The 14,216-nt window shown below is 48.2% G+C and overlaps 1 protein-coding gene across 1 annotated transcript; it reads right to left on the bottom strand.

Annotated features, from left to right (window-relative positions):
• Positions 1-231: 231 nt before the first annotated feature.
• On the bottom strand, positions 232-10,410 carry TFAP2C (transcription factor AP-2 gamma). The gene is made up of 7 exons (XM_042801275.1): positions 10,190-10,410; positions 8,329-8,805; positions 8,030-8,081; positions 6,331-6,553; positions 5,530-5,648; positions 3,987-4,128; positions 232-2,168 (listed from the first exon to the last, which is right to left on the bottom strand). The coding sequence occupies exons 1-7, from the start codon at positions 10,235-10,237 to the stop codon at positions 1,883-1,885; spliced, it is 1,347 nt and encodes a 448-aa protein (XP_042657209.1). The 5' UTR covers positions 10,238-10,410; the 3' UTR covers positions 232-1,882.
• Positions 10,411-14,216: the final 3,806 nt, after the last annotated feature.

The raw sequence follows: 14,216 nt of genomic DNA, 5'->3' as shown, positions 1-14,216 counted from the left end.
TCAAATCAGTAAAATTAGGCTGAAACCAGATGGTAGACCTATCAGATTTCACAGGCCAGGATTTTGCAAATATTTGTCATCAGAGACAGATTATTCTAATAAAGTCAGATTCACTAGAAGACAAAACTGGTAGGATTGATTTTTATTTAGAGGAAGCCTTGCAGTTTGTATTTAAGCTGCCTGTTTAAATAGGCATCTAGACTGATAATGACATCTCACAAAGCAAAAAGATTCTTGGAGATACATAATGTGTTTAATTGAAACCATTAGTTTTACTGGCGAACAGCTTCATATTTCTGTTCTGTTAATCCGAACAAAGTGCTGCAATTATGACTCAATACATAATGTCCTCTAGTGCTACTTGCCCCACATTCCCAAGTATAGAAAGAAAACAAAACTGTTTTCAGTTAACAAAACATTCCATGCTTCTATCCAGAATACTTTTATTATATGGTTATCATATACATCAGAATTATATTGGGAACATTTACAAATATGTAAAGATAGTTCAGAACCTCCATTATTCACATACACACTAACTCACACACTCATTTTGCATGTCTAGTCAGTTATCAGGTGAATGATGCACAAAATTATTGCTTTGTGAACATACACCTCAGATTAAATTTAATCTTCAGTGGCAAGAATTGAGATAAAAAAAACAAAAAACAAAACAAAAAACAAAGTCTTAAATACCCTGTATAACATACCTGTGCATAAACCTAAAGATATGTTTAGCTTACCCATTACCTTTGAAATACTTACCAAAATTAAAATTTGAACCCCATTTATAAAAAAAAAGTATTAAAAAGTTCACCATTATTTACAAATCCGATTAAATTACACATAAATAAATATTTACATTCAAACACACTGCTTCCCTTAATACACATAAAGCCTCCCTGGAAATATTTTTTGGCCTCAATAGGCAAAAAAAAAAAAAAAAAAAATTTATGTGCCTATTCTTTCAAGTTACCCCCCCCAATTTAAAAACAATATAAATATGTGAATAAAGCTGCAATATCCTTAGACACAAAAAGTGAAATTTCTAATAGTATTTTCATTTTGAACTAGTCCCTGTTAAAAAAATATCAAGACAATATTCACTGCAGCCAACATTACTGCAGTTTTTAAAAGCCTGAATATTTCCATAAAAATAAGCATGTCAAATGCCATTAGATAACTTTAAATCTAGCAGGATTTTAGTACTCTCCTATGGTAATTTGGAAAAAACAACAAAAAAAAAAAACAAAAAAAAAAATCCCACAGAATAATCTCTTTTCAGGTGTTTATAAAAAATTTTAATGTACATAAATCTATATACCATTATTTAATACTGCTTTATTGTTACCGTTGCATTTAGAGAGAATAAAACCCTGAAGTGTATCAGATAACAAATAGGCTTCCATCTATAATCTGCATTTTAAAAACTATACATGAAGCTGGTCACCCCTAGATACTCTGATGTTGAAAAGAAATATAAATATATCTCTTTGTATATTTCCATCAAAACCCCCTTATAGCACCACTTTTACAGCAAAGGATTTCAATACACTTGTACCAAGTACTTATCTTCTGGCAATTGCTTCCACAGATAAGGGATACTGCAGCTTTTAGAAAGACTTGTTTCGTGGATCCAGGGGGAGTGAAGATCCTGAATAAGATGACTTTTTTTTTTCATTTTTTCCCCTCCTTTCTTTAAAAAACAAAACAAACAAACAAACAAAACAAAACAAACAAAAAGAAAAAAACAACACAAAAACAAACAAAACAAAACAAAACAAAAAAAAAAACAGCAAATAACCCAAATCTCTGTGTTCCCCCCGGCAAGAAGATCCCAGTCTGTGTTCAGGAGGAAGTTTAAAGTCTGTTTTTTCTCCTTTTATTTCCTGTGCTTATCCATTTTATCAATGGTTTTGTTGGTTTCTGCAGGGCTCTGGTCGCCAGCGTTCATGTATGTTTTGTCTGCTATTTTTAATGCTTCATTTAGGTAGTTCTGGACGGATGTCATGGCAGCACAGATGGCAGCACTCCCAAAGCCATGTGTGATCAGGCTAAAATGAGTCAAACAGCCTTGGATGCCAGGGTCCAAGATGGGACTAGGTCTCGTGTTTCCAAGAGGAGTTCTGTCCTGAGTGAGGAGGTCTGTGAATTCCTTACAAATCTGCCTGCAAGACACAAAGTGATCACACTTTATACCACGGTGGGAATTTATGCAAAAGCAAATAAATAAATGAGAAGGTCTGCATCAAATATTTGGTGGTTATGTGGGAACTGGAGTTTACAGAAATTCATTACTCCAGCAGCAGCAGTGTCTAAAATTAAAACCTATTTCTTAGCACCAGTTTCTGATGAACCTTCTGTCATATCTGTCACAAAAACACAAACACTCTGCAAAATAATCTCTCCACCTCTGGTATCTGGCTGGCTCTGCATCATTTGCTCTAGATTTTAAGGGGGGAGTGGGAATTTAGGGTTAGTTTCCATGAGAACTTTCACAGCTGCAGTTAAGTGATTTAGAAATACTAAAGCAGCTGACTAGGAGACTCAGTTTAGTTGTGCATTATATGTACATGCCCTCTTTAAAGAGAGGCCTAGACCCTGATCCTGCAAACGTTAACACATATGCCTGGCAAAACATGAATGGTTAATAATAGTCAAGCATATGTTGTTTGCTACTTGCAAATCTGTCCCCTTGATGGGATTTCACAGGAGCTGAGCAATCTCAACAGAATCATCACTTTATCGGAGTTTCTCAATCACAAACATTTTCCAAACCATTATTGTTATTAGTGCCAATAACAATACCAATAATGAAAATACTGAAGAGCAGAAGGAGTAGCACTCATTTAAAAGCACAAAGTTCAAGCTGTAGGAGAGAGTGACTATATTTATGAATTTCTAAGAGAGACATTCTTGTAAAAGAAAGTCTCTTTTTTGGGAAGGCTGGATTAATTCGGCAACAGGAGGGGTGTGTTTTGCATGCCTGATCTGAGCCCAAAGTCAGAGCAACTCTTCTCAGCAGTTTAAGCAGGGTTTTCCCAGATCCTCTGCACAGCAAGAGTGCTTTCAAAAGCAAGGAATTACACAGACCCCAAACCAGAATACATCTCGGACCAGAACGGATCATGAACTGAAGGCTTTGTTAAAGGGCAGGGCGGGGGAAGGGGACAGCGAGAACTCCAGCCATCAGTTTAAGACAATAAATACACAGGTATTTCCTACCAGAGACCTGTTCAGTATGTGCAAGTGTCTGCAGAACAGCCATAACAAAGCTCCTCTCCTTTACCCTTCCTTCCCCTGGTCATCAAGGTTTGTATTTTAATAGGAATTTAGTTAAGTATGGGGACTTCTCACATCTACCAAAGGTTGGCTTTCACTGAACTATAAAAATCTTCAGCCATAATTGTGAAAAGGGACTATCCACAGTTCTTGACTCCTAGTGTCCCATGGGGGGAAACCTGTGTGCCGCTGTTGCCAAAAGCGGTTCAGAGGACGGGGCAGCGGAGGTTCCCTCGCGCCCTGCACGCCCCCCAGTAACTCTCCTTGGAGATGCCTCTCCGGGTGAACCCCCTCCTGCTCTCAGTCCCAACACTGGTTCACATTCCCCAGCCACACCTGCCCTCCAGGTCCTCAACCCTGTCAGACCTAGGGACAGCATTTTCTTAAGAGATAGCTGTGCCAGTATAGGACTTTTTTCTGAAGTTTTTACTACAGTTAAATGAAAAAGGAACAGAACTGGTCCAAACTGCTTTAGAGTTATCATACAGGGTGGTTGTTATTATTATTATTATTGGTTCAGACTAAAATAACTGCTGCCATAGTTGAATTCAAACCAAAACCAAATAAAAAGAATTGCTTCATCTCCCCGATTAAAAGTACACATGAAAACATACCAAACTGTTCACAGTCACAGATACTCATGGTCAGACAAAAGCATCTTTAAAAAGAAAGAAGAAAAAAAAAAAAAAAAGCCCACAACTTACTTTGCAGCAAGAAGCATATTCTTCCTGTTTGCCATTTCATTGCGGCCCATGTGTGGTCTAGTTAAATATTCAGCCACTGCTTTGGAAGGAAACTCTGTCTCGCACACATAACCAAAGTCACGAGCAAGATGTACAGCTTCACCTGGCATGGGTAAAAGGGAATGCTTATTCAATGTAGTAACATCTATTTATTAGGAGATCAGGGATATTAAGGAAAGAGCTGTGAATTTTTAAAGTGTATTCCTGTTTTAGAAAAGACACTGCTATGTCACCACTATACCAGTTTATTACCATTTTCTAATAGATCAGTGCTTCTTTACAAGTTTGCATCACAAAAAGACCTACATGATGACTGCTACAAAAAATAATTCTCTTGCCTTTACAGCAGAAAGAAAAACTCCCATCTCTATCCAGATTAAGTGTGCAGCAAAGACTAGAATTCCATCTAAATCAAATTGTCCAATGATGTTTAAAAAAAAACTGGCAACCAAATTCCACTTCTATAATAAAGGGTTTGAGTTTAGTGTATTTTCTAAATACTTTCTAATAAGCATTTTCATATAGAAAATAAAATTGTATTGTGTGTAACTGGGCCACTTTTTCTGCACTAAGGTAATTTGATTAGGCTTTAAAAAAAAAATGTATTGGCGGAATCAGTGTGCATGTGCACACACATAAACTCTTTTAAACCCCACTCCCAAAGAAAGGTTTTAAATGGCTGTTATTATTTGAGCTGATGTAGAAGTGAAATAGCAGCAAGGTCATTTTGTTAGATCATTTTTCACTTTTCAATTGCCGCTTCTATTCCTATTAAATTGTACCACTACCAGGAGCTGCTCTAAACAGAAACGCAAAACATAACCACACACATACATATATATATACACCCTTCAAGTCAGCTTAACTGACAGAGGGTCCACAGAACATGTTACAGATTAAAGGGCCTCCAGTTTCCTATCAGGAAGTCAAAAGCTATAAATCTCACTTTATATGCTTGTTTATTAGAACAGCTTCTGAGGATACCGCTGAGGTAGGGCCAGGCATTGGAATCAGCTGCCCCAGCCTTTTAAAGTTTCCCAATAAGGAACCAAACCCACTCATGTGGTGACTTTCAGCCCTTTTGCTTTCCCTGCCTGTCCCTGCACACAACCTCACAAAACCCAAAACAACCCACCTCCCTCAAGAAACCCAGACTGGATGACCGTGCATTTTGAACATTGTAGCACGCAGGAGTTGCTGCATCCCTGCCAGCATCCCTGCGATGCAGCCGTGAGGAAGAGGAGTATTAGCTGGGTTTGTGTGGGCAGGGCTCTGAGGCCAAGGGCTTAGTGACCAAATTTGAAGGGAGAAGAGGAGAGAGGTCCCTCAAAGGCAACACAGCTGTTAGTTGCTGCAATGTCCCCATCATATTCACTTTAAAATAAACAAAAAACCTCTCTATTATGTTCATTGACTTTCTAGCTTTTCCATGCTTTGCCTAGAGGCTAAAAGCTTGTACGCAAAAGGAAAAAAACTTTATTGTTAAAACACATTCAAGACTGACCTTCCACCAGAGATGTCAATAGCGTCACATTTGCAGCTTTCCTTCTACCAGCGGGAAGATTCAAGCCAATTTTATCCAGTTTTTCCCTTAATGATCTGCCACCATTTTTAGATTTGGCTCTGTAATTAAACGGAAAAAAAAAAAAAAAATGGCCTTATTTATCTTCAGAGAACACTTCTTTTTAAGGATGAGAAATTCCAGTTACTGACATTCAATAGGGTTCTACTGGGGGGAAGATAAAAAACAGGCTCTTTTCAAGTGACCTACTTTTTAAATGCTCCACTACAAACCAGCCAGGATGAAACACAGCAGAAGTCAAAATCAAAATGTTTCAACTGCACCACTGAAACCAACAGCTGTAGAACAATCACAAGCTGAATTAAGTGTATGCAAAGAAAGATATATAAAGTGTCCTTGTAATGTTTAATCAAGACCACAAGATTTAATCCGAAAATCATTCCATGGGGAAACAGTTTGTCACAGGAATAAGAAAGCTCCGTGAGCTGTTTTTGAAACAAAAATCCAACTTTAAACAGATTGAGAATTGCTGTCAGAGCTGTTAATTGCACTTCTCTTGAAGTAGCAGAAGTGCAAAGTTTTTATTTCCAAAGCCTATTAGGATTCAGTGTTGTTGGGCTTCTTAAAAATCAGAAATTTGCTAAAAGACTTTCTTAGCTTCTCGTTATGCTAATCTGGCTGCTCACACATATACACACACACAAGCACAAGGGGGGGGGGGGGGGGGGGGAATCACAAACAATAGACCCGATGGGGATGATTGCAAGGGGAGTCAGAGCCTACCTTCTGAGCACTCCTCCTAGCAAAGAGGCATTGAGGCACTCGGGGGGCGAGAGCCGCCTCTGCACCTCTGCTACTGTCACTTTGTATTTCGACGTGGAGCTCAGGAGGGAAAGTCTCCCCGGAACCGAACAAAATACTTCATTGGGGTTTATGACCACTCCAATTAATCCATCCTTTTGGCAGGGGAGACTCAGAGCACTGTTTTTCGTTAAGGAAATGGGACCTGCAGGAGGAGGAGGGAAAGCAGGTATTTTATAAAAGGGAAAAATAAATAGGAAGTGGCAAGTGAATTTCCTTTCTACAAAAAAAGCCCAGGAGAGAGGATTTCGTTTTGCCTTAAATGCTCATACCACTGACCCCTGTTCCCCAGCATCTATTCACTCCACGGGGCTCGACTACAATCCAAAGGTCCCCACAACTATTCCTGAACAACTTTATTTTGCCACACTAAATTTCAAGGAACTGCTGAACACAACTAGGAATACTTTTTAAAAACGCTCAAAAAACGCATCTCTGAAGCAGCATGCTGCAAATTAGCAAATCCATGCTTACAAAAAGCCCGATACAACTACAGACTCCAAATTAGCATCCTTCAGCCACTGCCAAAAACCCTTTCCGAGCCAGGGCAGGGAAAAGCCTCCCAGCTCCTCCTGGGGGTTCATCTGCCACCTTGCACACGTGGATTTACAAAACCGCCTTTGGAATTTAATCCCAACAAATTCAGACAGTACAACACAAAGAGGGATGCAACCCAGAAGAGAACTGAAAGTAAAACGTTGCTCATTAATGGCTTCAGCCTTTAGGTGAAAAGGGACAACAAAGGCTTTGCAAGGAGCAAGCAGCAGATCCAGCTTTTCCATCCCCTTGAGAATCCACCCAGTTAACCCCCAGTGGTGTGCTGCTGGCTCACAGCACCGATCAGAAAGGGTTAAAGAGCCGAGGTCGGCCCCGCTCCCCCGAGGGGGAAAGATTTTTCAGTGGTGCATCTGACAGCGAAATTATTCTCCCATGAGCTACAGGCAGCAATCAGCGCTCTGACAAACACTTCTGCTTTTCCTCAGTTAGGTATTTGTTTGAAGTCTTCAGAGGAAACTTCCACTGATTTTTTTTTTCAAGCACAAATTTGTTTAAAAACAAAAGCAGGAGGAAAAAAACCTAAATGACTGTAAATTGAGTCAATACGGCTTTCTCCTTCCTTAAAACCTCTGCTACAAAACCATTTCGATTAAGATAAAGTGGAGCAGGCTTACGACAGTGAACTCATTCCGTTCTCAAGTCTTGTAAAGAAGTTGAACGAGGGAAAAAAAAAAAAACAAAACAAAACAAACCCAAACTGTTCTTCGAGTGCTAGCAACAAACAACTAAACCCAACCAAAAAATAATCAAAAAAAAAAAAAAAAAAAAAACACTAAAAAACAAACCAAAACAAAAAGCCCCGTGTCACTTTATACCCGTGTATTCTAGGGCATTAATTCCAAGGTCCTGGTTTCGATGAGAGCCCCCCGATAAGTCCCGGGGGTTCGGCCCTCGGATGGCGTTGGGAAAATCCAGCGGCGGAGAGAATGTAAGAACAACTCCTCCGCCCTCCCGATCCCAAAGGATCGGTCTTTTAAAAGATAATAAGGTGTCAATCCACCGGTGCATCATTAAACTTTAACTATTGACAAGGGAAAGTAAACTGCAGTGCCACCTTACTGACCTTTTCTAATGACTGTCTGGTCATGCATTAATAAATGTTGATCTTCCACATTCTGGAAAGAGAAAGGGGAGAAAGTTTCGCACCTTGAAAAGCCGAGAGGGAGCGAGCCGGGGGCTTTTAGGACACCACCCCTCCCTCTCCCCGCGCGTCCCCATTTTAAGGTCAGAAGGGGAAAAAAGGCGGGTTTCGCCTCAAAGCCGGGGATGGGGCCGGGAAAGACGGGATGTGCAGAAAGGGACGCAGCGGCGCCCCCGTCCCCCGCCTCCCACGATGCGTGGGGCGGCCCGGGGGGAGCTTACCTGCACCTCCTCCATCTGATGGGTCATGTCGTGGAGACCCAGGTTATCGGCCAGCGCGGAGGCGTCCAGCCCGTGGCCGTGGGGCAGCAGGAGCTCGGAGCGGCGGTACGTTTCCCTGCGGCCGCCGGCGGAGCCGCTTTCCAGCGCCGAGAGGTGCGGGACGAGACCGGGGCGGGCGTGGGGGGCGAGCCCGGCCGGGTCCTGGCTTTGCCGGTTGGGCCAGGCGCTCTGCTGCTGGCTGGGGGGAGGCGGCGGCGGCTGGTGGAGGGGGTTGATGGAGAAGGGGTCCCCGAGGTGGGAGTAGGGGTCGCTGGACTGGGAGTAAGGCAGCGGCTGGTACGGGGGGGGGAAGTAGGGGGGCTGGAAGTCGGAGGCGCCCGAGTGGGAGAGCGGCGGGGCCGGGCTGTAGAGGTGCTGGCTGACGGCCGAGAGGTGGGGGAGCCGCGGGTTCCCGTTGCTGCTCCCATCGTGCCGGTCCTGGAAAGCACAGAGGGGGGGGGGGGGCAAGGGAGGCGGCCGTCAGCGGGGGGCTGGCGGGCAGCGGCGGCACTCGCTGGCACCGGGGGGAGAGGAGAGGAAAGGAGAGGAGAGGAGAGAGCCGCCCCGCTCCTGCCCAGGGGGTCTTCTCTTTTTTTAAGGCGCTTCGCGTGAGAAGCCAGCCCCGCTCCCAGAGAAGAGCTTCCCAACCAGTTCTCACCGCGCTCCTACAACAGGCCAACCCGCGCGCGCGTACAGCTCATTGAGAAGAATCATTAAAATAAGAAAATAATTCAAATCAGCGACGCGGCCCCGTTTCCGCCGCGCTGCGCCGGCTGGGGAGGAGACTCCGGGGCCGGGGGACTCCTGGAGAGAAGGTCCCCCCCGGGCTAAGCAGGCCAAACCCGCCGGCACCCCGTGTCCCCCCCGCAGCCGCCCAGCTCTCGCCCGACGGCTGCTGCCGCGGCAGGGAAGGACAGCATTTCTCCCTCCAACCGTCCCATCTCGGCTTCTTCCCCACCCCACACCCCCCCCCCCCCCCCCCATTGCAGTACTCAGCAGTCAAAGCTTAAATGTCTACATTGAGCTGATCCAGGGATTTAGCAGCTTCTGGCTTCACGGTCATTAAAATAACAGGGCTACTTAATAAGAGGTGAATGGGGTCCCAATGGAGCGTGAAGCGGGGACTGCAGCTAATCTGTAGGAGCCAAGCAGGCGGACCGAGACCAGTGGAGCCGGGGGGAGAACGGGGGGGACACACAGCCCTTTTAGAGAGATCGAAACCCGGAGCCCCTCACGGCAGGGTGGGAGAAGCTCCGGCGGAGGAGGGGAAGGTGGGGAGGGAGGGCAGTGCCCGGCTCGTCCCCGCAGCAGCCGCTACCTGCCGGCCGCCCCCCCCCCCCCCCCCGCCCCTCGCCCACCCGGGCCGGGCCCGCAGAGGCTGCAGCCCCTCTGGGGGCTCCCCCCCCCCCCTCCCACTCCGCCGGCGGGCTGGGGGCTGCCCGACCTCGGCCCCGGCTCTTGCTTCGCCTCGGTGCCGTAAGGTGGGGCTCCGCCGGACTGGGAAGCGATGGGGGGGGGGGGGGGGAGAAGCGGGGTACGATCTCGTTTCTCCCAGCCGGGGCTTGCAGTCCTTTATTTAAAAGTTCGAAAAACTCGTGGGAAAAAAAAAAAATAAAAAAAATCGCACCTCCAAAGGGAGGGAAAAAAAAAAAAAAAAGTAACCCGGGGGTCTTCAGGAAGGGACAAATCCGGGGAGGCGGGAGAGCCGGGAAGCGAGCGGGGAGGGAGGGCGGGCAGCGCGGCTCGGGGGGCGGCCGAGCTGGGGGCTGCCCCAACGCCGGAACCCCCTTCCCCACTCGCGCCCCCTCCCCGCGCTTCTCACCTCGCAGTCCTCTTCGTACTTGACATTATCGGCTAGTTTCCACAACATGGCGTCCAGCGTCCAAACCAGGTGTGTGGTGCCGAAACCAGACGAGAGCTCAGCCCCCCCCCACGGGCGGTAAATCCACGTCGGCGCTGGGGAAGAGGAGCTGCCCCCCGGACGGAGCTCAGTTGGCAGGCATGAAGGCGGATGACGGACTAAACCTCCGCGCTTATGGTCACTCGGGTTTTTTTCCCTGCCCAGACGCCCTTAATGGCAATAGGATTATCATAACTCCTCCCCAGGGATGGTTTGGGAGCCGCGGCCGCCAGCCATTCAGGAGGGAGCGCGCAGCTTCAGGCCACTCCTTCCGCGCCCGCGGAGGGGTGGGGAGGCAGCGCAGTGCCGGACCCCCCCCACGGAGCGCTGAGGGCACGGGGGGGCAGCCGTGGCCCGCGGGGAAGGGGTCACGCGGAGACATCCCCCCCCCGCACCCACGCTGCAACGAGGCTGCCCCCAAAAGCCCCCCCACACGTGTTGGATTGGGGAGGGGGGAAAGGGGGCGACCAGTGTCGGGTGTTCCCCACGCACGCGCGTGGAAGGATTTTGCTAAAATCCGCGTGGGATGGTTCAGGGCCGGTGCCCCCCCCCACTCGGCGGCTTCTGGGCGAAGTAAACTCGGAAAAAGTCCTCGTTGCAAACGCGAGAAAGTCCGAGCGCCAGCCTGAGCTCAATTTGCATAATTGTCAAGAGTTTGAATTACTGATTACAACTTGTAAGCTACCACTGTTTAAGGTATAATTTACTTAATTATCCGACAAGATTATTGCAGTTGTGTTGAATCCCTAGTAGGTAAAGCAGCACTGATTCAGCGTCCCCGATTCGGCGCTCTGTGAATTGTGACACTGGTTCCTCGCAGCATTATTATTTTTATTTTTATTTTTATTTTTTTTTTAACGAAAATCCCGCCTGTCTAATCTTTCCGCGCAAACTTGGGGCTGGGGAAGCAGGTGGGAGGCGAGACAGGCATTTTCGGACGCCGTGAGCGTACTTTCATCTAAGCTTAGAAAATACTTCCCTGCCAAATTGCTACCTTTCTGCAGCCATTTGATCCATGCAGTTATGTGTGTCAGACAAAATGAACATCGTTTTCAAAAGCAACGACTTCTCCCAGTGTTTTAAGGTGCATCCGGATCACTGCTCATTTACATGAGAGGAGCAAGTGTTTGTTTATTGTGGCAGGGACAAAAGATGACCCTGGACAGTGCTGGCTGGGGAGATCTCGGCTATCTCTGTGCCCGGGGATGAGCAGCCTGAGAGTTGTTATTAAAGGCCCGAGATAGACCCACGTCTCGAGATTTAAACCAGTTCAGGCTTCCATCCCATTTTTTCCTAAAGATCAGGAAATAAAAATAACAATAATTATAATTAAAAAAAAAATAAATGAAGCAACAAAGAAAACCAAACAAACACCACAAAACCAACCAAAAAAACCTCCATCCGACGAAACGAATGATCTAAAAATAAAACCGACGAGTACGGGGGTGCTGGAAGTAACTGTTGGAGGTGTTATCTGTCTTATCTAGCACGCAGGTGCTGATTTGCAGCAGTTGCATTAAGCCCATCATCATCAGGGACTCCGCATTATCATTTTTGGTGGAGTCTCTATTTATTTTTTTTAAACGGTGGTGTTTTTCTTCCAGGGATGTTTCTTTGAAATGCAGTTCGCGACGATTATTAGCGAGTGTGCTTGCGCTGCTCCTGGCGTCATTAAGACTAGGAATCTAAATAATAAAAGACAGGGGGAGCTTAAAATTCATTTGTATTAAAGGGACAAGATGGATTTAGAAAGAAACGAGGAAAGGAACCGTCGAGCTTCCCAAGTTTGGGATCAGTTCTTCTTCCTTCCAGAGACCCTTGTAGCAACGTTGGTAATTTTTACCATAAACTCAGAAGCCAGATTTTCTTCTCAGAAGTGTCACGCTGAGAGGCGATCATGATTTTCTCATTCTTGAGAATTGTCAAGCTCTGAATACCTTCGTTTTGTTTCTTTTGGTGGCCAAAATCACGAAGGTTAATTCAGTCTCTTATTATTTGTTGTATGTACATAAAGAATATTTACAAATAGAAACGTGGAAGACGATGGGGGATTTATAAGAAATTACCTAAACAAGGCGACCAAAAAAAAAAACACTTGGCTTCCTAGAAAACAAACCAAGCAGAGAAGAGGCAAGTTTGAGACACTTTCCCGTACACCCCCTCGCTCCTCGGTCCCTGTTCGCAGCAGCGGCGGCTGCCAGGGACCGGCCAAGGGCTCCGCGGGGAGCCGAGAGCCGGGCGAGGGGAGGGCGGGGGGTGCCCGCCGCCTCGCGTGGGATGCCCGACCCGAGCGCGGCTCCCTCTGCGCAGGTGATGCCGCCCGCGGGGCCGAGCGCGGCTCCTGCCCCGGGCGCTTCTGTCGAGGGATGCTTTGATTAAACTAAACAGCCCCGACATCTGGGCAGCTCGGGCCTTTTCGGGGGGGGGGGGGGGGGGGGCAGGGGGGGGATAATGCTTTTTGAGACTCTCCCTCTCCCAAGCGTGGCGTTCCGCAAGCCCCGCCGTTTATACGCAAACCGACAGAGAAGCGGGCGGCGGGCCGGGGCCACCTGCAGAGCCCACCCGCGGACGCGTGTGTCCCCCCCCAGCCGTGCCCTCCCACGCCCGGCGAAACTCTCCCTTTCCAGGCAACTCCCGGGCAGGGGAAAGGCGCAGGCAGCCAGGGCTGCCGCAAAGACACGGTACCTCCCGGGACACTCCCTGCGAGACACGGGGCAGAGCTGTGCAGGAACCGAGGAGCAGCCAGGGAGGCGGCTCCTGACAGGTGGCAGCTTTATTTACTTATTTTTAAATAAATTAAAAAAAAATGGTGCTCTTACTTTGGGGACATTCCCTGTCTCCAAGAAGAAATGGTTTCTTGCTTTCTAGGGCTTAGTTCCCCGGCACACCTCCCTTTTTACGAGGATGCAGTTTCCCATAGGGGACCATAAAGCACCCCCCCCAGGTGTGAACACGCTCTCGGGAGGGGAGCCAGAGCCCACTCACTGCTGAGCCTCTGTCACATCCAGTAGTTTTCCTATTTGGCAGCAATTAAAAGAGAGCGTGGGGATGCTAATTAGTTCCATCCTTCTTCCTCTAAAAATTATTTAAACACACACATATCTGTATCATTAACGAGACTGCAGCAACCTGTCCGGATTGTCGCCTCGGCTCCCACAGAGCTTTACAAAGGGAGCTGCTGCCCCGCGGCTCCGGGAGACTTTCCGTGTGACTTCCACTCCGAGTCCGCGGAGAGGAGCCGAAAGCGGGGTGTCCCGTCCGTCGTCGTCGTCGTCGTCGTCGTCGTCCCCCCGCCACGCACACCCCCTCGCCCCACCGCAGCGGAGCCCACCCGGGCTGCCGGAGCCCGGAGGAGGGGCAGGAATCCCCCCCCCTCCACCCCCCCCCCCCACACCAACCCAAAGCCGGGGAGGGCAGAGCTGCCCCCCTCCCCGCCCAGCCGGGGTGCAGAGGGGGTCCCTGCTCGGCCGGGGAGGGGGGGCCGGGACAAGTGCGGAGGTACGTACTTGCCAGTCGATCCTCCCCGGCAGAGCCATGGGGCGAGCGGCGCCGGCAGCTGCCTCCGACACCTGGGCGCGCAGCACCGCGCCTGCGCACCGCATCCGCGACCCCCCCCCGCCCCGTCCTCCCCCTTCCCAAACCCTGGCCCCGGCAGCACCCCCCCCCCCCCCACACACACACACACGAAAAGACGATCCCACCACCGCGGGGCTTCCCCCGCCGGTTTTATCCTCCCCGCTGCCGGACGGATCCCACCGAGCCGCGGCAGAGCCGGGACATTTTAAGGAGATTTTTGCCGCTGATCCGCTGTTTCCCTTCCCTTTACGGCGCCCTGGGGAATATGGGGAGGGGGGTGTGGGTGTGTGTGTGCGCGTGTTTCCCCGTGGTTGCTCGCCTCGGGAGCATCCCTGACCGACGTGAGCCTTTTCCTCGCCCTCTGCCTCCCCCG

This window comes from Tyto alba, unplaced genomic scaffold (genome assembly GCF_018691265.1).
Source record: "Tyto alba isolate M040663 unplaced genomic scaffold, T.alba_DEE_v4.0 Super-Scaffold_33, whole genome shotgun sequence".
NCBI lineage: Eukaryota > Metazoa > Chordata > Aves > Strigiformes > Tytonidae > Tyto > Tyto alba.
The sequence above is the reverse complement of the archived record's forward strand: the minus strand, read 5'-3'. Positions and strand labels throughout refer to the sequence as shown.

Excerpts from the sequence above, each read along its gene's own strand:
- TFAP2C (XM_042801275.1), bottom strand. The coding sequence starts at position 10,237 with ATGTTGTGGAAACTAGCCGATAATGTCAAGTACGAAGAGGACTGCGAG. Across the intron at positions 8,082-8,328 it reads ATCAGATGGAGGAGGTGCAG|AATGTGGAAGATCAACATTT; the intron begins GTAAGCTCCCCC and ends TTCTCTTTCCAG. Across the intron at positions 2,169-3,986 it reads AATATGCTTCTTGCTGCAAA|GCAGATTTGTAAGGAATTCA; the intron begins GTAAGTTGTGGG and ends TGTGTCTTGCAG.